Here is a 21,664-nt window from a genome sequence, read left to right as displayed (position 1 = left end):
AGCTTACCACAGTCATCTCATTAATGTAAGAGTGTGTTATGTTCCCTTTTCGTTTGATTTGGAAGCTTTCCTGCTCTAAATAGGCTTGCTCTGTGGATTCTGCATATTAACAGCTGTGCGAAAGAATGCCTTTTTTTTTAGGTGCAGGTGAGGTTTTTGTCTTTGTAAATTTTCCTGAGTAGTGGTTCTCTAATGATGCCTTTTGCTTTGTGATGTCTTTTTTCTGGTTGTTAACATTTACACTAATAGTTGAACTCAGGACCTTACAGGAAAATTTTCCATGAATTTCTTATTTTTTCTGAAGGATAATCTTTAAATATTAGGTTTAAATGTTATATATTGCAGATTTACTAGGAGTTTTGTTATTTTCTCTGCAGCATAAGTATGTATGATTATAGTAGAGCTTGGGTGTTAATGTTGTGTATACATAGCTGTGAGAAACTCTGGTGCCTTGGAAGAGGATAAGGATGGCAGAACTGTTCTCTTAACAGATACATCTAGCTTACTGTGACTTTCTAGCAGTATTTCATAGAACCATAGAATCTGTAAGGTTGGAAGGGACCCCTAGAGATCATGTAGTCCAACCTCCCTGCTCAGCAGGGTCACCTAGAGCATGTTAGACAGGGTTGCATCCAGGCGGGCCTTGAATATCTCCAGAATTCGTTTTTCTTCATTTTCATAAAGGCTTTAAGAAAACTAATTTTCATGAAGTTTGGTTAATTACATCTGATTTTAGCAATGTTTACACTTAATTGCAGAAGAAAACTTCATTATAGTAATACGTAAAGAAAACAGCTGAGAATGCAGCTAGCTTTGGTCATGTGAGAGAAGGATGGTTCTGCTAACTTTGGAATACTCTGTTTCCAAATTTTGAGGGATAACATGATTTTTAGAGTTATGATTGGGGTTGGATTTTTTTGAATTTTAGCTTCTTTTTTCGTGTTATTTGGACCTCAGAATAGTGCTTCATGCTGTTAATACCTGCTGCTACTCAAAAATACCAATGGCATCAGAAACGTGATTATATTGCAGATGTGTTTCTTTTTAGTTACAAAAATTCACAGGCACAGCCTGTGGCAATCAAATAAAGAAAAGAAAATGGAGAAGTGGTAGCTCTTGTTGTTCAGAGTAAAAGGCTTTTTGTATGTATTTTCTCTTGTGTGCCAGCCATTTATGGAACAAAATTTGCATCTTGTGCTTTGAGAAAGAGTACTATGGGGTAATAATACACGGATTATGATTTGGGATATAAAAAAGTAGATGTTACAAAAATAAATAATAATGAGGGAAAACATGAATAATAAAAGTGATGAAATAATGTTAAAGCAAGTAGGAGAGGTATGATGAATAAGAGTAAGGCAAGTTGTCAGCTATTTGTATTTAAAGAAAAAAAGTGAGATGTGAACTTGAAAGCAAGAATGAAATATAATTATGCTGCTCCACGACTCTGTTCCCCAGTCCTACAGATTGTGCTGTGTGAACTGATTAAAGTCACTGGGCTTGGTGAATGATAGTAAGTTTTGCTTACTAAAGGGAACTTGAAAGAGCGAGATCCCAGATCATTTCTGAGAAAGTCTTTAAAATGCTGAGAGATTTTTGTGGGCATTGTATAAAATAAACAGTATTTTTACTAAGTAGTTTTTAAGCTTCTTCATTATTTTACTCTCTCTTGCTTTGTTAGCAATGTGGAACCAAGATGGAGGAGATTTATTCTAACTCATTCTATCTTGTTAAAGCTTTCAAGAGAACCAGCATGTTTTGCCCCGTCTTACCAGAATTTATTAAACCTCAGTTAGAAAATGACTGAACACATTTGCTTCCCAAAACTAACCCAAACTACTGTGTCCTTCTTGTCTCTATTCAGACTTTTGCATCCTCTCTTTCAGGTGGCTGCTGCTTCTCCTGGGGATGGAATGAACATGGGATGTGCGGTGATGGCACAGAAGCGAACGTCCATGTCCCGAAGCTGGTCGAAGCTCTTGGTCACGCGGAGCAGATGATAGTTGGGTGTGGGGCAGGGCACTCCATGGCTTTCTGTCAAACTCCGCATTAGACTCGTCACGTCAGGAACCGCAGCGTCACGGATGGGAACGTCTTTGCAAAGGGTGGCTCAGGAGGGCTGCGAGAGGATTACCTATAATTGACACAACAGTCTGAAGATGCAGAAGTAGTTTGTTCCAAAGCTAAAAGGAATGATACTCATAAAGCTATTTTATAAAGACAAACTGCATATATATATATGTGTGTGTGTATGTGTGTATACATATATACACACATATATGTATGCGTTTTTTTAATTATTTCATGAATTCTTTTCACAGGAATTGTACTCACAGGTAGAATGACAAACATTTTGCTCTGATGCAATACCAGTGAAGAAGTAATGAGTTTTTCTTTGTCTTTTGAGATGTTTTTGGAGGAGGAAACTGACTGCCTAATCACTGATCATTAGAGTTGAAATTTGGTCTGACGAGCTAGTTAGTGTGAAGAAGTGAACATTCAGGGATACTTTTACTCTTTTAATTTTGTGTGTTTGTGTCATGATGAACATGTGTAGCACCTCCCAGCTTCTACCATAGTGAACTCCCAGAATCGCTGAAAATCCCATTTGCATCACAGTAGTGTCACTGGATGTAAATATATACATGCATGTATTTTAAACAGAAGATCAGAATTGAAAAGAATAAAGGAGGTGTAATTTAGAAGTCTGACAAAAGGAGAAAGTTCTGAAACTAACTATATCTTGATTAAACTGTGAAAGGAGCAGCAATTATAAGGAACTATATTCTGTACCAGGCATCCGTTTATTACAGATTTTCAGGGATGCAGCTCCATCATAATTATTGGTAAGTTGCAAACCTGACCTAAAGTTTTTGAAGCTACTGCTTGGAGAAGAAAAACCTTTTAGAGTTTTTGGAAACTATAGAAAACTTGTCAAAGTGCATAAGTCAACTGTAGCTATTAAGGACAGCTGGATCCAACATAGCTCCTGTGGTTCTAGCTGCCTTTGAAAAGGAAGACCTCCCAGTCTGAAAGGAAAGTTTCTATCAGTTCTCTACCCTAAAGAGCCTTATGCAGCTCACAAGGATCCTGATAATTTCAGACTAGTTCTCACCTCTGTTTCTCAGCCCAGCTGAGTTACTGTTCAGAGCATGCTCACAATACTTTTTCCAGGTAAGTGCTTGGCAGAGGGAATAAAGGCCTAACATTTGTTTTGGTGGGCGAAATGGAAAAGTGCAAGATACTTTCAGATATTACTAAGTACTTATACTAAAGAGAATTTTGGAAGCTAGTTATAAAACTTTCTCACATAAACACTGTGGATGCTGGATGTTTACCACCCACGATAGTTAAATTTTCTGTGGTATTTGGTGTATTCAGAGCTCTAAATAGAAAATACTACTGTGTGCTAAACGCACCTTTTAATGAGACCCACTGTTGCTAAACAGTGGTTTAATTTTTAAAGCAAGCTTGCCAGGAAAGGAGCCTTACAAAATGCTAGGAGAAGGACTCTTAGAAAATAGGACAGGAGAACTTTCTAATGATGTATCAGTTCAGTCATGAGGAGGAGAAATTATGGTAGTAATATGCTCTGTGAGGATATTTTTTCCCCTTAGTTTTACAGTAGTCGTAGTTCATGGCCTTATTTTCAGATACACTTTCTTTTCTGTTGAATAGAGAAAAAACTCAAGCTGACTATGGAGCTGATTATAACTGCATTAAAGACATTGAAAGAAACATGAAAATAGTAACAAAATGGGTCCTCTGCAAAAAATGTGGAAATTGAGCCTTTTATTGTGATTTTTCTTTTTTTAATCCCTGTGTTGGTTGTGGCTGTTCATGGTAATATATTATTCCATGCTGCTACCTCTTGCACTTTTTCTTGCATGATGAGGTTCTATTTATTGACTCTCCTCTTTGCTATTTTGCAGATACAGCAGTGTAGCAGTGTCTGATATATGCACTGAACGGTTTTGCATACTTTTCTGGCTGTTGTCTTTGAGGCTTTTACCTGCTTTTAACGCCAAAATCCATGTACTAAATAAATGTGTTACCCTGTTTCAGTAATCCTGGCCTCTAAATAGTTTTATTTCTGTTTTTAACAGCTGGTATGTGTCCCCTCAAACCTAAGAGCTACTATATTGAGCATGTTTTGATTGTATATGCTGCTGCTGCAGTGCAGTTCAGAGAAACCCAACAAATTATGTAACAAATAAATGCAACTTGGTTGTATGAAATGTTTATTTTTTCAGATCAATAAAATAAAAATGCTTTTGAAATCTAAAGAATTATTTGGAGTGATGGGGAAGTAAAGGTGTTTTTAAATTTTATTTCTTGATCCTTTCCTGGCCCTATTTTGGGGTTTCATATCTGCAACTGTTCTTCATCTTTGAAAGGGGAAAAACTGCACTTTCTCCCCTTTTTTGTCTTGCCTGTACAGTCTGAAAACTTTGGGGAGTAATGACTTCTGTCTTGAGAGCTTTCCAGCTGGTCAGGACCTCTAGATGCTGCTGTAGTACAAAGAGTGAAATCATTGTAGATAGTACATGGATGAATGTCAAAACCAAGTTGCTCATTCACTCAGAAATTAATACTCTGTTTTGTATGTCAATATGCTTTGTTTTCAGAATAAAACCTTGTACAAAATCAGCTATGGCTTTCTACTGAGACTTCATCTGTAAGGAAGGAAGCAGACAGTGTAAAGCTGCCAGGCAAGTGAGTAGACCCCCTTTCTTGATGATATTCAGAGAACTTGGGGCCTATTTCTTGTTGATGTCCTGAAGGAAAAGGTCAGTCTCTGAGAGGCAAAACTCAGAGCCAGTGTGCTGTGCTAGTACCTCTGGAACAGCAGTGCATGCAAAGACAGGCCTGTTTATGCAGATCTTCGGTGCTAAACAAAGCAAGCCTTTTATGTAAGCATCCCCCATCCACATTCAGATGCAAATAAACAGACAAGATTGGTAAAATATATGAACACTGGAGCAAAGTAAGCAAGTGTCCATACAGCTTTTCCCCTCACCCCCTTGGCCCATTTTCTGAAAATGAGCAAACCTGCCAAGAAAACCTTCAAGAAAACCTACCAAAACCTTCAGGAGAGGAAAAGGATGAACTTTAATGTAACAGCTTTTCTGGAAAGCAAGCTGTGGGTTACTGACCTTAAAAGAGCCATCAGGCTATTGGGTGGGGGAGAGAAAGAAGCTGTTATATATACTTCTGTTATTTTAAATTTGTAAGATAGCTGCACTTACTATCACTCATACAAGCTCTCTGTGTACTTCTGCAAGACCCTCCTATTCCATTTTAAGGAATGTTGGAAGAAAAGTATTTATATTGTTTCAGAAGTTCCTCTTTCTTGGAGGATTAGTTTAAGCTATTTGTGTTACTGATGTTATTTGCGTAGCATTCCTGATTGCTTTAATACTTTTCCGCTTGGAATACTCGATCCTATATTGGAGTTTCTGAAGGAATTAGTGTCTTCATTTGAAAGAAGAGTTCAGTCCTATCTTTCTTCCCTTTTGTCCCTTCACTCTTCCTTTTCTGCCACTGGCTTCCCTCCCCATCTGCATATCTTTAATCCTGTTGATGTTTCTAGTTCTTGCCATTTGCAACTGCCATGAAGATTTTTGTGCATGAGTGGTGAGGTTTTGCTTGACTACATGGCTGAGCACCAGGAAATTGGGATTGGTTTGCTTTGCATTGTGGTTTTGGAGTCATGAGACTTAAAGATGAGGATGGAAAACAGACAAAGGAGATCGGTCAGAATACACAGAAGAAAGAGGACCATAGGATAACATTTACAGGAGTCAGAGTAGAAAGCCAGAAACAGTCCGTGGGCTAAGACACAGGGAAAAGGGAGGATGGAGGTAGACTGAAAACACGGATGCTGAAGGCAGGATAATCACAAAGGAATAGCAGCGTTCTAGCCCTCCAGTGCAATAGAAATGCGATAAGGGGCAAGCTATTGTATTTCCGGAGGTGGTGTTGTAGTTTGTCCCTCCAGGTGTTTACTTGACTCTTTAAATTAATAATATGGATAATAGACCTACACTATGTTTCCTTTCTTATTGATAGGACATTTTGAAATTTCCAGTTCTCTTCAGTTGGGACAGTACTGCCTCTGTTCTCACCTTCTCGTCTCAAAAATCTTTAGCTCAAGCCTGTGGCCTAATCCAGCAATTAATCGCATCCTTATGATTCTTGCCATTAAATTCCATGCATTCTGGATCAGAGTCTTACCTGATTTCTGGATTTTCACCTCTTTCACCTCTGTAAAAGAAATCAAGATGATGGCATATCTTTGTTACTGGAATTGTAATGTTGTGTTGTTTTTACCAAAGTCCCTTGTATTCTGTTAGAGATTTTGATATTTTTAAAGCATGTGGTAAGCCTTGTGCTTTTTATTTTAGCTGAATGCTTAAATGTAGAGGTTCCAGAATTTTTCATGAGCATTTGGGTAGCATTTGTGATGTTTACTACCAACTTACAGCTCAGAGCAGCTGGAAGTTCTGAGAAGGGAAAAAAAAATAAAAATGAAAGACTCGCTTCTCAAAGACTGAAAATGGATTGCAGTGTGTGGCAGATAATCGTCTTGTGTGGTTTTGATTGCACTTAAAAACATGCACGGTAGAAAACTTGGGCTTACAGCACTGTTGCTGAAAACTGTAGCTGGCACAAAAAGAATTGGAGATTTGAGCTTTTGACATAACAATCTCTTTATTTTATTTGAAAAAGTAAGTTCTTTGCTTCTTTTTAACTTACATGCTATTTTTAATTCCCTACTAAATACTGGTCGTAGATGCCTTGCTCCATGGTGGAAAGAATGAAGTAATAGCCCTGAATTAAAATGCTTGGGCTGTTTGGAAATAACCATCTGTTAAATGATGTCACAAAAACCTTACTGTATTCTGCATTGAAGTTGATTGGGAGAAACTGCGTATATGAAGCCATTGTTTTTTAAGCTATATAGATTCAGACACCTGAAGGAACAGTAAGGGACGTTTTGCTCTACTTGTTTGTGTTTTTCATTGAAAGATTCATCCATTCCTTGCATATGCTTTTGGCTGGTTTTGATGCAGAGGCAGTTTTTACCCATTACTGCCTCTGTGGAACATGGAAAATGTGGCTGAGAACACTGAGCAGTGGAGATGGTCTCTACATGTTTGAATTGTGACCTGCATGAAGGTGCGTTACCTTGTGGGAGAGTGAGGAAGCATAAATTTACAGGGTACCAGGGGAATACATTTTTCAACTTGATTAGAAACAAGATCTGCAACAAAGTAATTATCCCTAAATTAAAGGTAGCCTTGGAGGTGAGTAAATTTGGAGATGACATTTATTTTACAAAATTTCCATGGGCATTTTTATTTTCTGGTAGAACCAGGAGAAGGATTCATTTTCAGATGAGCCTTTGAAGTTAGAGATTTAACACAAGTCTAAGTCTAGTTCCTGTTTTAGCCAGCCTCTCAATTTGTTTTCATGCTCCTGTTTTCAGATTGCTTTGCTATGGACCATCTTGTTCAGATGAAATGCCATCTTGGGGGAGTTTTGTCTGTAGGGTTTGGGATCTACTTTGTCAGTGGAAGCTGCAGGATTTCATTCTGGTTTGACTCCAGAACTCCCTAGTCATGGTAATCTTTTAAGTGTGTTTGAGCACTTTGCTGTGAGGCTGTGCATTTTTAATTTTTTTTTTCATTTCAAAAGTGGGGCCAGAGATCAGGAGATTTTTCATGTTCTGTTGTGATTTTAGTTTTCTGCAGCAAATGATTAGTGCATTTAGCTTTTGTTTTTTTACTCATTTGAGCGCACAAAATCCTAGTACCTACAGCTGAGGAGTTGCCAATCAGTAACGAAGACACACTGCCAGTTTAACTGGATAGATGCTTATTCAACCTCCATAGTAATCCTCTGCTTTAAAGTACAAAAGAGAAGGGATCTCTATGGGGCCATTGGATTCTCCTGCAGATAAGGAGGAGACATATCTGCTGCATAATGGAAAGAAGCGTCTCTCCTTGAGTAGTTAGTTTATAGTAACTATTCCTATTTAAATACTGCTTCTCATCATTTGATCTCAGAACACTTTAAAAAGAGGATGATGTCACAGATGCTGAGGCACAAAAAATGGAAATGTCCCAACCGAGGTGTAACCCAGCATGTCTACAGCAGTCAAGAATAAAATTCCAGGTCTCCTGGGTCCGAGGCAAGGCTCTGCCTTTTAGGCCAGTGGGCCTTGATCCCTATAGCTGGGCCTCACTGCTCTTGCTTCCCTCTGCCCTTGCTCTCCCTCCGCTGCACATGCAAACAGCTCTTTCCTCATGTGCTCCCGCCTCCTGCTTGCAGGAGCCGCTTTCCAGACCTGTCCCATATCCTCCTGCCCATCTCCTGTTTTCTTTGCTGCTGTCACGCCTTCTCCCAGCCCCCCACCAGGCCTGACAGCACAGCTGCAGAGCAGATCTCCTATGGAGCAGCTGAGCTTGAGCTCCAGCTGCATGTCCAAACACTGGGGCCACCCACTGTCAGCACCTGCATGCCAGCTATGCTGTCTGCTTAAAGGTGTGCTGATCCTAAAGCATAGGCATCACCCTAAGGTGACCTAGTACATCTACAAGACTTGGTTTGTTGCAAATTTAGGAATCCCGAAACTGGGCTCTGTTGACAGCAGAGATGCTGGTGAAAACACTGGAGCATGTGCTTTTAATATTTGGCACCTGGAGATGTTTGGACTTGCGTAATTACAGTTTTTGAAATGTTCAAGTGAATGCTGAGCATTGAAAACCTGGCTCGGCAGCCTGAACCAAGGAACAGATCTTTCCATGTGGGTGGATGAATGTATTTGGTTTTAAAATATTTGCTGTATCAGATAAGAAATTTGAGAGATGTGGTGTTCTGATGTATTTTCTAACTTCAAGTTCATTTTGAATTCAGATTTCACGCTTGATCATGAATAAGTGTTCATGCTCCCAGGAGAGAGAAATGTTGCTCCTACAGTCCTAGATGAATAGAGAGTCTTTGGGACTGCTGCATGGACAGGTACTTTATGCCCAAACTCAAATGAATGACTGACTTAATAACCTGTATAAACTATGACATTTTCATGAAGTAAAGTTGGTTGGTTTTTGAGTTTAGAGACAAAGTTGCTTCCAGGATATACATGGAAATCAGAGCAGTAGGCTGCCTTGTTTTGAAACTGAAGAAGATTGCATGTGAAGTGGCAGGGTAATAACTGCTTTTATTTTTGCTTCAGATTATCTGTTATAAGCATTGCTGGGCTCGGTTCCTTTCTGAAGGTCCTTGCCTTAGCCTGGCGAACTTTCTTCTGTATTTCAGCCTGCTTCTTTGTCCCAGCAGCCATTTGTTTCAATGATGTATTTTCTTTTCGGCCTTGAAACTTTAAGGAGAGAGAAGGCAATTTATGTGAAAAATCACTTTATTCAGATTAATTGAATGCATTGAATGTTTTCAGAGTGGTATTCTTTGCTGAAGTGAGAGAACAGAAACTACTGTCAGGTCCTTGCTGTCTGAAATAGCTGTTGTGGAGACAGTTTTGTGTGTCATGTTGGTCCAGAAAAAGCTATTATCTTCATGCAGTAAGAGGATAAAGCTGTATACGTGTACGAAGTGTGAATGAGGGGCTTTTTTTTTGATGCTGGCAAGTACTAACCACTGTAATTGCCAGTGGATTTCAGATGAAGGTTAATACCCATTGTTGAGGTCCAGTAGCTGGGAATCCATCGCTGAAAGCTGAGTTTCCAAAGGAAGGAATATGGTTGTTCATTACTAAATGTGTATCTGGTCTTATTTATGATGATATGAAGTCAGAAGTAGTTAGTGATGTTACTAGAAGCACGAGCTCAGGATCTGGCCACGTGTGTATACTTCCAATTCCTTTACCAAGATAAAGCCTTCCCAATCCCATCACAGGAGGTTGAGGGAATCAGTGTTTTAATAACACTACAGCACAACCTTCTTTGATACAAAAGAGTCAGGATGATGTGGTAACTTCCTCATGGGGTCAAGTGCCAGGTGTTAGTGTGACTCAGGTCTTTTTGAAACATTGCAGGCATTTCCCTCTTTCCTGTCATCAGTGCTGCCTCTACTGCTGTCTGACATGCAAAGGTCACCTATAGGTCACTGATGGACCTCAAACTTCAGAGCGTGTCCTGGGGTGGTGGATGGAAAGCGGGCTTCTGTTTCGGAAGGTTTTGTAGAAGTCTTCCGAAAGACATGGTGACCTCAAATCAAAATAAGGCAAGAAGTGTACCCAAACAAGTGGGCTGGTATATGTGGCAGTGTGAAGAGTACTGCAGAATGACAGTAGCCTCATGGCATGTGTAGCTGACCTGCTAGTTATAATGAAGGCTCATATATGTGCAGAGTGCTGCAGTAGTAAAAGACCCAAATGGGATTTATGGGGCTGAATTACTAGTGTTCTTTATGGTAACAACGAATGTAAGCAGCCTTCACAGCAGGCCCTGGAGTAATAGTATTAAATAGAAAATTTGGTAAATAAATCTGTTCTGGGACTGTAAGAAGCAAAGTTGTTCATTAGGCAATTTTGAAGTCTGGATTAGCTTGCATTCTAGAGATAAGAAATTGCCCGTTTATCAGCCAAGATTAACAGCATAGAATTGGGGAGGAAAATACGTATCAGGAGAAAGGAAAGTCAGTGGAAGCAAGAATCAAGCACGTAATGCTAGATTAAAGACTACAAGGGAACTTTTGTTACGATGTTCAAGTTCACATCAGTGTTTCTCTTATTCGTAAAACATAGCTTGAGATCTTCCTTTCTTGATTTTCCTTTGGAAGTAGTTTTTGCAAAGACAAGATCCAACTGCAGTCCTTTTTTGTTTATAATTTAGCACTTACCAGAGCCATGAATCTCTTCTGTTTTTTTATTTTAGTTTCTACTTCTTCCAGACCTTAGAGATAGTTTACTGTTCCTTTACACTTCTGTTCCCCTCAGCAGTCCCAGATGCTGTAGCTTCTCGCTGGAAGGTTGCCAGTTTGTTAAACAATCTCACATGAAGATAAAGATGTATCTTCCTTTATAGAAGTGCTTTACCAAAAGTGCTCAAGCAACTAGAATGCTCTTGACACTCAGTTTGTAATTGTCATTTCTAGGATCTAAAATGACATCCAATGCCATTTTGTGTCTCGGTTCCTACTGCTGCATGTTTTGTGTGGCAAATAAAATGTGACTCAGACACCTAGATTTCCTTCAGGGTTTCAGAGCAGATGCGCTGCTGCAGCTCAGAGATGAACACGTCTAGCACGGGGCCCCAAGTAGTAAGAAAAACTGAATTCATTTCATCAGCTAAAAAGGCAAAATTTTATTATTGGTGGGGAGGGAAAGGGAAGATACCTAGATAATTATAGCTTTTATTTTTTTTTAATCTTCCCTATTAAAATTACTAATGGCGTGAATTTTTCAGACATTGATTGTATCAAGTGTTCGCAGGCTTCGTTTATTATCTACTAACCAAAAATAGCATTGTAGAATCATAGCAATACCAAGCTTTTCTCCTACATGTCTGTTGAGAACACGGTATTTATTCAAGATTTTAGAAGCAAGTCTCTGGAAACCCCTGATCGCTTCAGAAATGGATTCCCCTTTACACTATACAGCAGGCACTGAAACCATGATACAAAATTTATTTCATGCTAGAATTGTTTTGCATAACATTGTGCATGCATTTTACTCAGAAGTACTAAATTGCATACAATGCTGTTGTCTTGTTTCTTAAACTTTGAGACAGTTTTATACTTGAGTATTTTCCTGATTTTTTGTACTATAAGTCCCAGTTTTAAAATAACACTTTTTTGTTTAAAATTCATACTGATTACTTAATATGAACAATTTATGAAGGGTCTTTACGTTGGATCTATACATCAATAAAATACAACATAACCAGAGCTAGAAAATTAAATCTAGACCAGTTGTTACTGTCAGGTCCGAAGGAAGGTCCCATGTGTCACAAGCATGCCAACAAAAACAGACAGGAAAAAGTTTCTTATTTTTATACACTTCTAGTCAGATTAAAAGTTCTTGATTTCCATGTTGGTATGATGAACTGTGAAGGCGTGGTCAATATGACCGATGACTGCCTGATTGCACTTTTTTAAAACCATTACTCTGTATCTTGTATACAAAAAGAAGCGATCCATAGCAAAGAAATGTACAGTTTTATCATGTTTTACATTTTGGCTACAACAACGTATGTAAAAGTAAAGAGCTTTGAAAGAAAATATATAACTTTGCTTTTTTTTTTTCTCCTTAAGGTTAATCATACATTTGAAGTGTTTCTTGTTTTCTGTTTTTTAATTTTTGTCTTCATGCAATTCATGCTACGGAACAAAAAATAGATTAAAAAAAAATCTTCTATAGTTTTGTTATATTTTGGCCGTAGAAAAAGCCTGCATCTCTAGTACAACTCCAAAACCATGAAGAATCATCCATAAAACCTGCATGGAGCGAGTTTACTTTGTCCAAATGAGAAGGTCTTCTATGCCTGCACAGTTCCACACAGATGTTTATTAGCCATCAATGTTCATCTCCATCTTGCCTTGTCAGGTCACTCTGACTGCCTCTGTTGGCATATATTTAGCAATGACTGGACTTTCTTTGCAAAGATCTGCATGTAAAGAATACAATCAGTACTTGAGCTTCTTCCCTGTGCTTTTCACATCAAGCTCGGCATCTTAGTTTTTAAAGGAAGGAAGAAAAGGTGAAATAGCTACATGCAGAGGCAGCCATATTCTTCTTCAACAGGATTTTTTTTTCCATGCAGTCAGCCAGACTGAGACCTCTCTACAGTGTGTCTGGGTATTGCTTTCAGCTTAAAATAGGCGCCCATGCAAAGTTTCATCCTAGTGTGCTTGTTTGCTCAAACTCCTGCAGGGTTCCTATGGCTCAAAAATATCCTGAGAAAAGCAAAATCTTCCATCGTTGGCACGTTTCAGCATTGACTAAATGCCTAACCCATTCCATACAGAGCCAGTAGATCCACCATTAGCCAAAATAAGCATATACTAGCATGATGCACCAGGGGAGAAACTATCTGGTGCATCTACCCTTCATCCTATGTACTGATACCATGCAGCACATATGGCCCACCAGTACTATGGAAATGCCTGCCTGTTGTCATCTGGATGCTATTTAGGAGTGTTGTCACCTAGTGTCAATAGTAACACCATTCCCAGCAGGTGCTACTGTGAGACATTGCATCTTCAGACTTAGTCACCTGGATTATATGCAACATAGCATAGGCTAATTGAAAATAAAGCTTTTTAGACCATTCTCTGCTACTGATCCATGCTACAAAATAGATGGGATGGGAGACCAAGAACGTCTCACTGGACTAGGAGAGCTGTAGGGCGCAGACACTGAGGATAATCCTATCGCTTTTCCACTTATGCCAGCTATGCTGTTAAGGCTCCGTGACATTTCGTAACCTTCATTTAAAAGAAAAATGCAAAGTACAGCATTGGATCAATGACAGAATGGACTAAGAGTGAGGTCAACATTGTAGCCAGTTCAATAGCATCTGCATGCACAGACATGCTGAGAGTAGTATCACTTGCAACATGATTGAGAAGACCATTGAAGTAAAGAAATTAAAAAAAAAATCATTATCATTTCTCAAGGATGATTAGGCTGTATAACTGATCCTACAGGCAGGAATATGATAGTATCCTAGAAAAAAAAAGTCAGTGGGAGGGATTTTCCATGTCTCTGTCATACACTCACGCATACATCTGCCCTGTCACTTCATGCATTTTGACCTCAGGCAAAATGAAGGTTTCTGGTAGCTTTAAAAGGAAAAAAAAAAAAAAAGAAAGAAAAAAGAAAAGAAAAAAAGAAAAAAAAAGCAGCAACCCCTGTTTATCCTGTTGCTATAGAGATACTACTCCTTTGTTCTCAGCATTAAAAAAAAAAAAAAATGCATGCATTTGGTTTCCCTCCCCCTCCCATTCTTTTTCAGACATGCACATAAACAGCTCAGCAAGTGTACAGAGAGTTGCACAAACTATGGATGAAATTCTATTGGAACAACAGTTAAGATGCTCTCAACGTGTTTCAAACAGGCCAACAATATGCTGACGTATATTACTCTTTAGCCAACCAGCCTCTGTTTCATTCAGTAACGAGAGGCAGTTGCAGTGCATCGTGAAAACCATACATTCCCCATCCCCAAGGATGTGCCATTTGGAGTGTTCACCTGATCCACTGGAACCACCCAAACTCGCCCAGGCTGAATGAACGTGGCCAATGCTTATCCAATACAGAATCAAGTAAAACGCTTTGCTACAAAGGTAAATTTTAGAAGATATACTTTCATATGAAAGTGTTGTGGTCCAACTATATCTTTGTTAATGATAAGCTTTAAACATATAAATACATATTCTATCTATAACTGGCATTTACTGTAACTATTGCCCATCATACAATGGCACATGGGAATTCTATATTCCATACTTAGCGTATGGTTATGTCATACAATTTTTGAATTTTAAAATATTGATTATATCATATACTATATACAGTGCACCAGTGATAAACACTGATTTGAAAATATATATTTCTTTTCCAATTTCCACATTCCTTATCAATTTTTTATGTGTATATATGTAGTTCTAATTTTGGTTTGTATGGTTTCCTCATGTTAAATTATTTCAACAAAGCTTAGCCTATCTTAAGAGACAGGGTTTTTAATTTGATTTGACTTCCATTTGCAAGATGGATGATTCTGATTATTATCAAAGTAAAATGCAGTCACTTCTGACAGATCTGTAGCTGTCAGAAGTCTGAAAAACCAACTACTAATGATTCATTTCTGAAACTGTTTTTAGATGAATTATTTTTCAGTTGTAAGACACCTGTGCTAACAGATGTTCTTGTGTGCTTCTTTTCCTGTGTTGAACTAAGCAGCTATGAAATATCCAAATAACTTGTTTTAGAGTTCTGTTAAGGTGGCTGAATAATTGTTCAGTATTTCTTGAGGATGTTTCCCTTCTGCATTTTTATTTTGTTGTCTGCCACCTCCAATTCTCTGCCGTTCAGAATGTGGTAAAATCTGTGAGCTTTCCAAGAGGGAAACTTTCTTTGCTATCAAATATTAATTGGCCTGTCCTTGGAGGACAGATTAGTTTAAGGACATTGTAGAGCATTTTTCACTGAAGCTCACTGCACCAGCTGGGGTGGAAGACTCTACTGCCTAGCATAGCTGCATGGGGTAGTTACAGCTCCTCAGGCTTTTCTTTCTGAAAGAAATAGGTTAGAAACTCCAAATGCAGACATCAGGTGGTGGTTTCCAGCCCAAACGTGCATCTCTACAACAAGCGCACTATTGCGTGCTACAGCTACAGCTGACTTTCCCTCATTTCTTTAAAATGGTTGCTAACTATGTGGTTCGAGGACCCCAGCTACATACCCTTTCTTATTCCTCCATCAGGCGGGCAGGGATATTCCCCGGTTGATAAGAGGAAGCAGGGTCCATATCTCTCCCGAGTGCCAGAGCGGGTAAAGGGCAGGCCCTCATCAGGCGTAATAGCCTGGTCTATGTGGGGACAGTCTTCGTTTGCCAGCGCCGCCTTGGCCACCTCACCATTCAGTTTCGAATCTTCAAACATACAAGCAGAAGGCTATTGAAACACTATGCACTGTTTATTAGCGTTCCTGCTGCAAATTAAGGGTTCACAGCTAATGAGTTCTACCACGACCCTACAAAAGGTAGTACGTCTGTCCTAGACACTGCATTCATAGGTACTGCACTAAAATAAAATAAAGGCTGTTAAGTGGGAGGAGAAACAAAATGCGATCGCGTTAGATGTAACAGCAGCCGCCTGCACTTCCGCATTGAGGGGCAGTTTCGGAAACGGGCGTGCATTGGTTCCTAGTCCTGCGAGCAGAAGACCGCGGTTAATAATCGGATCATGTTTTTGCGTGATGTTGGATGAGGCATGAATGACCTGTTTGCCATGAAGCCTACTGTCGCTCGGAGCTTTGGAGAGGCAGTTGACTGTGAGTTGTGGTTAAGTATTTGAGTATATTCTATTTGTGCTGATTTATATCTTTGTGGGAGGTTACTGACGGGAAAATTCCTGCTCTTCTCCTCCCCCAAATTTACCTAGGTTGTTTTATATTGTTTCTGGTACCAGTTGTGCAGAATGGCTGTACCTGTTTTAGACACACAGAGTACATTATGTATGGAAATATGACAACAGAATGTGGATTTGAAGGCAAGAAATCCATTTTCTGATGTTTTCCTGAGAAACACATACAGTATTTGCAATGCCAGTACAGGACACTACATATAGAAAACAATACAACAGGCCATGAATTTGGAAAACGAATAGAGTAAAATTTAGTCTTGACTGTAAGTGATGAAAACAAGTTGTCAGATTTGCCATTTACTCCACGCATTCCCATGAGGATAGACTGAGAATAGTATGTTTTCTCTGTGTGACTTGCTTCATGTTTATAAAACAGCTCAAATGCTATTTATTTATGTATTATTAGTAATGTTTTAAAGTAAAAATTAGTATATTGAGAATATACTCGAAATATGGCACAGCTCAGCATGAGTATTTTGGCTGGAGGGAGAAAAAACAGTCAAAATGTGCTTCCTGAATTTTCATGAATACTAAGGTATGTTAACTGAGCAGTACTGGCAGCATTTTACTCCTTGGTTGCACAATGCTTATTACCTAGACAGTGGAAGGCAAAATCTATGGGTGATCCTACAGGTCTTTTAGGACAGCAGGGTCAGTGGATAAACTGACTCAATGCCTCTTCCAGATTTGCATGCTAGCTTATTCTAAACCTTGCCTGATGCTGTCATTTACTTGTCAGCAAATTTGAAGCAAAGTAATAAAACAACCGAAAAGAGAAAATACAACAGCTAGAGTTCAGAGATACGGTTCTGATCCTTTCTGATTTTAGATAGATGTGATGAATGAATAGTAGGTTGAAGTCTTTTCAAATTATATTTGTTGTTTTGTGCACGCACACACACACACACACACAGATGTATATGGCACACTACACATCTTCTCATGCACCAGTAATTGCACCCAGTACCTTGTTTCCTCTTTAATTTAGGTGGTTCTGGCTTGTCACTACTTAGCCTTTTTTGCAAATATCTCACCTCTGGCTTCTTTCTTTTCTATGGAGTATTAATCAGTTTATTTCCCAAAAAAGGAAGATAGTTACATTTTGTTTTGCTAGCAATGGATTAATTAGGTCTCTCAATACATTTAAACTGGCAAAAGCTATAGCTGTATTTTGTTGCTTGTAGATGCTAACTTGAACTGGATTCTAAAGTTCTGAGACTGCAGTAAGTTGCAATTCCTTTCTGTTTGGAATACCCACGTAGTGCTATTTAATATTACTCTTTGCACAAAAGAGACCCAGCTGCCATAGTAACCATGACATTGCAGGTACTGAGCTGTTGATCTCAAAATTGTGTAACTGTGTTTGAGGAAAGCTGCTGTCTTTACGTGTATAAGCAAAGAACTGTGCTTCTTCCTAAGCTTCTGCTTCTACAAGCTGGCTGTTCTGATCCTGAAATGAGAGAGGCAGCTGTGTCAGCACAGCTCTGCACTGAAATCTGAGTGACTCTCACTGCTGCACTTGAGCCTGGGTTTGCAAAAAAACACTGCTCACAATGGAGGCAGCCCTGATCCATCCATGGGGCTCTTGAGCACCTCTGAACAGAGCGGCGTGGGTCTGGCTGCTCACTATTAAGAGCCATAGGTCCTTTCAGGAGCAGCCCATGGGCTCCCATGTGCATAAACAGCAAGAAGGTTGACCTTCTTAGAGTTGATTTCTAAAATTGTATTCTATGTCCATCATAATTTCAGCTGGAGCTTACTCTGGTTGCCTCCTCAGGGTCCCTTAGCACTACTGAGTTTCTCTGTGCTTGTTGTTGGAAACCTGCAGCTTTATTTTTTTATTTATTATTTATTCCTCTTTGCATATACCTTCCATGATATGAACAGCAGGGTATTATATTATATACATGGACCATGCCCTAGGCATCACATTGGGGATAGCAATGCTGTTCAGCAATGACAATTTTGCCAAATATTTAAGAAACCAAGAAATTACCAGTCCTACAGATTACATCTATTGCTGGTAGCAGTGTGGAGTAGAGTAGTTGTGTTCCAAAGCACTGCCTGCAGCACCTAATTCTGGTGATGATGGGACTCAGCAATTGCATCACATTTAACATGTGATTAGTCTGTTTTTGAAATTAAAAAAAAATGTGGTGTCATCAGTTAACAGTGTTCCCGTTGCTTTCATTAGCAAGGGTACATGTTGGACAATTTCAGGAATGCAGTCTGAAGATGGAGTGAACTGGTACTGTTTATGTTGATTTCTTAAGTTGTAATTTGCATGTTTGCTTTTTCTGAGATTCATCTTGTGTTTGAAAGAACCCCAGGTAAAGCAAAACAACAAAAAGCGTTATCCTCTGATGACTTCTAGTCTAGCAGCACTGACTACTTCTTCTAGGTCCTTAATTCTTCTAAGCCTTGGTTCTGGCCTACTGAATTCACAGGAGTTTTTCCCTCCCTGTTACCAGGATCTGAATCAGGCTTATGCAGCATTTTTCATCTTTGGATGGCAAAATGATTCACAAAGAAAAGACAATGTTATCATCTCTGTTGCAGTGAAGTGACTTGCCCACTGCTATGTAAGAGGTTATTTACAAGAACAACCTTCTGACTCCCAGCAGGTCACCTTATCTCCATAATCATCCTGTCTGTGAATACCTAGTTAACTGCACCAGCTTTAAACATTCATCTGCAGAGATTTGGCTGAGAGGCTGAAAATGTATTCAGCAGATCTCCCAGGAGAATACTTTGTTTCACAGCTACCTCATTTGCATTATTTTCATTCTTTTTTTTCTTCCTCCTCCCTGTTTCTTCTACCTCCCTTTCCAGAAAAGTGCTATTAAATGCCTCAGGTGTTTTGACGTAAATATGGAATTTCCGAATGGGGGGATTCTGATAAAACCTCAAGAGAACTACTAGATTTTGCATTGACATACTGTGCATGTTGTGGAGAAGCACAGGGGAGGCTGTCCATGCCAAGCTGCATGGCTCATCTCTTTTCTTATAGTATGAATTAGAAACAAGTTATCGCATGCTGTCATAGTGACTTTACCAGTGCTGCTGGTTTTGACTTCAACTAGAGTCATGTAAACATCGATACTGAATCTCCACTTATTTGAACTTGATCTAAAGTTCAGACTACTCATAGACTTCTATATATATGATATATTCATGGATATATGCTATCAGTCTATGCTCCTAAATGAGGCACATGTACAGAGATGGTTTCTGCAATGGGAAAGCCACCCCAGTCCTCTTTGCCTTAGTATACAGCACTATTCTCCAAAACTGCCCAAAAAACATGTTCTTGGTCTACCCTTCTTACCTGAGTTGTCTTCAGAAATTGTGTGGGTCAGGGGCTCCCCACTCGCATTTCTTCCCCTTGAGCTTGTTGCTCCCCTCCTTTGTCTCCCACAGAGCTACAGGGTGGCCACTTCCCCAGAGAATGGATGAGTAGAAAGGCACTCAAGGTGGGCCTTTTCCAGTCCTTATAAAATTGGAAATCCAATGCCTTTTCCAGTCCTTATAGGAACTTCTGTGGGTCTTAACCACTTTGACCGAAACAAGGCTGAGAGAAACCTCCCTAAGTCACAACCTGGTATCCATACAAATTTACCTATGGGATTTGCAGATTCTCTTTCTCAGCGCCTGGCTGTATGACCAAAGTCAAATCCCTCAGTATTGTGCTAAAGAGCCTAAGGTCATCTTAGCCCTAGATTGGAAACACAGCAATTGGGAGACATCAGGCTGCTTCCTTTAGTCTCTTTAGTTCACTGGCAATCTCTTCTAGGAGGAAGCAGACTTTTTCCCTCCCGGCAGCCCTTGTTTAAGGATTGAAAGAGGAAAGAACTCCTGGCCTTGGACTCTGTAGGACTCAAGGCTGAGTACCTGCAACTTCCCTGAGAAGCTATTTGCCATCCCACAAAGATTCAGGAGACTTGAAGGGTGTGTACTGCCATCTGAAGGGAAGGGGTTGAGGAGCAGGAAGGAGGTAGGAGCAGCCAAGGGCAGAACAGGGCCAGAACTGAGGAAGAGAGTTGTTTGAAGGATGAAGACCTTTCTGCGGGGGGATGTTCTCTGACCAAAGTTACATTCCATCCTACCAGTCCACTGGATCTCATTTCATGGCTTGAGGGGTGTTCGCCTATTATCAGCCCTATCGCACTGCATGGCTCCTAGCATTTAGTAGCTGCCCAAAGTCCCTCCTGAAGAAAGATCTAGTCTCTCACACCAGAGACCTTTACTCTGACTGGAATCTCTGAAGAAAATAATTCTGCATTATCCACTTAGTGAGTTAATAACTCTTCTGTTTTGTGGACCTTTTACACTTTCCTGGTGATATGGAAGGACTGCTAACATGGCAAACACTGTAGCCTGCTATGCTTGTGACAGGAAACTCTCTTGGTGTGATGTGTTTACTTGTCTTTCAGGCTAGTGATAGGATGGCACTGGAACAGGGATGGCATGGCCAAGATGAGGGTGGAGGACTGCTGAGCTCCAGCTTGCTTCAGCTTCAAGGCTACAATCTGGAGAACGGAGAGGTAGAGCAGCCTGAGGCTGCTATAGTTTTTGTGGAGGACAGAGAATTTCCTAGCTGTCTTTACTGTAGGGAAAATGAAAGATATTGCATCCACTTTTGCATCCTACTTTTGCAGCATCACATCTGCCTGCTACTTCCTGTGCTGAGCAAATGACCATAGTGTAGGTAAAAGGTGTGACTCCAAGGGTGTTTACATGGGTCTGTGGAGGTGCTAAGAGCTACTCAGCATCTGAAAATCCCTATTGACTTTATATCCCTCAATTTCTCTCTATGATCTCGTGTGGAGATGCAGTATTTACAATTCAATTCTCTATTCTTTTGAGTCTCTTGAATTCAAATTTCATTCCTGTTATCAGGTTATTTCTGTTTTGGTTTTCTGGACAGTGTTTGCTATCCATTGATATTCATTGACCAGTCAGCAATTGCATCAGTATAAATCGCTTTATCTTTTTATACTGGACTTCGTCTGAACTCTGCTGCGCTTCTCCACTGTGTTATGGGAGGCTCAGAGTATAACAGAGAATTAGGAGGTAAAGGAACTGAAGATTGAGAAAAATAAGCTTTTCTTATGTTTGTGTGTGGCAGTAGTGATTTCTGAATTAACAAAGAATTCACTAGTGGTTAAGAATAAAATTAGATACAATAAGCTTCATGCTATCCCTGTAGAAAATTATCAGGAAAAAAGTCCATAAGCTGTTTTTTTTATTATTCTTTCAGAGTAGTGTTTAGGTACTTGGGGGAGATTGGAACAAAATGCCTCAATCAGGATCTGATTCAGCAAAATAACATTTATGCTTCCTTGCCAAGACCATCTTAGGCTACAGAAGTCAATTTTTATGGGCTCCAGAGCCTAATGCAGGATTAGGAAACATGGATCCCATGGGCAGGAGCTCATTTTTGTTGTTGTTAAATCAGGTCCTTAGAGTGAAAGGGTTATAACTTTATTAAATTAGGAACAGAATTATGGAGAAGATGTATTAAACCACGGACAAAGGAAGATGGAATGATGAA

General features: G+C 39.5%; 2 protein-coding genes across 8 annotated transcripts in view; one reads left to right on the top strand and one right to left on the bottom strand.

Annotated features, from left to right (window-relative positions):
* The window catches only part of SERGEF (secretion regulating guanine nucleotide exchange factor), a 147,580-nt gene extending 143,291 nt beyond the window's left edge, over window positions 1-4,289 (top strand). For 2 of the 3 annotated variants that reach the window (XM_062576508.1, XM_062576507.1), the window contains one exon: window positions 1,887-4,289. In XM_062576508.1, coding sequence (XP_062432492.1) covers window positions 1,887-2,053 — 167 coding nt within the window. In that variant the 3' untranslated portion in view covers window positions 2,054-4,289. The remainder of the gene's footprint in view (window positions 1-1,886) is intronic. The other variant, XR_009958504.1, reaches the window with a different exon arrangement.
* Window positions 4,290-11,535: 7,246 nt separating this feature from the next.
* KCNC1 (potassium voltage-gated channel subfamily C member 1) overlaps window positions 11,536-21,664 on the bottom strand; it is a 105,019-nt gene continuing 94,890 nt past the window's right edge. The window contains exons 3-6 of one of the 5 annotated variants that reach the window (XM_062576938.1): window positions 20,416-20,432; window positions 18,740-18,744; window positions 15,429-15,498; window positions 12,542-13,449 (exon numbers count right to left, since the gene is read on the bottom strand). In XM_062576938.1, the coding sequence (XP_062432922.1) occupies window positions 13,313-13,449; window positions 15,429-15,498; window positions 18,740-18,744; window positions 20,416-20,432 (229 nt within the window). In that variant the 3' untranslated portion in view covers window positions 12,542-13,312. Of the gene's footprint in view, window positions 13,450-15,428; window positions 15,618-18,739; window positions 18,745-20,415; window positions 20,433-21,664 lie in introns of all 5 variants that reach the window. The other 4 variants (XM_062576937.1, XM_062576935.1, XM_062576936.1 and 1 more) reach the window with 4 other exon arrangements.

This window comes from Rhea pennata, chromosome 5 (assembly GCF_028389875.1).
Source record: "Rhea pennata isolate bPtePen1 chromosome 5, bPtePen1.pri, whole genome shotgun sequence".
NCBI lineage: Eukaryota > Metazoa > Chordata > Aves > Rheiformes > Rheidae > Rhea > Rhea pennata.
The sequence above is the reverse complement of the archived record's forward strand: the minus strand, read 5'-3'. Positions and strand labels throughout refer to the sequence as shown.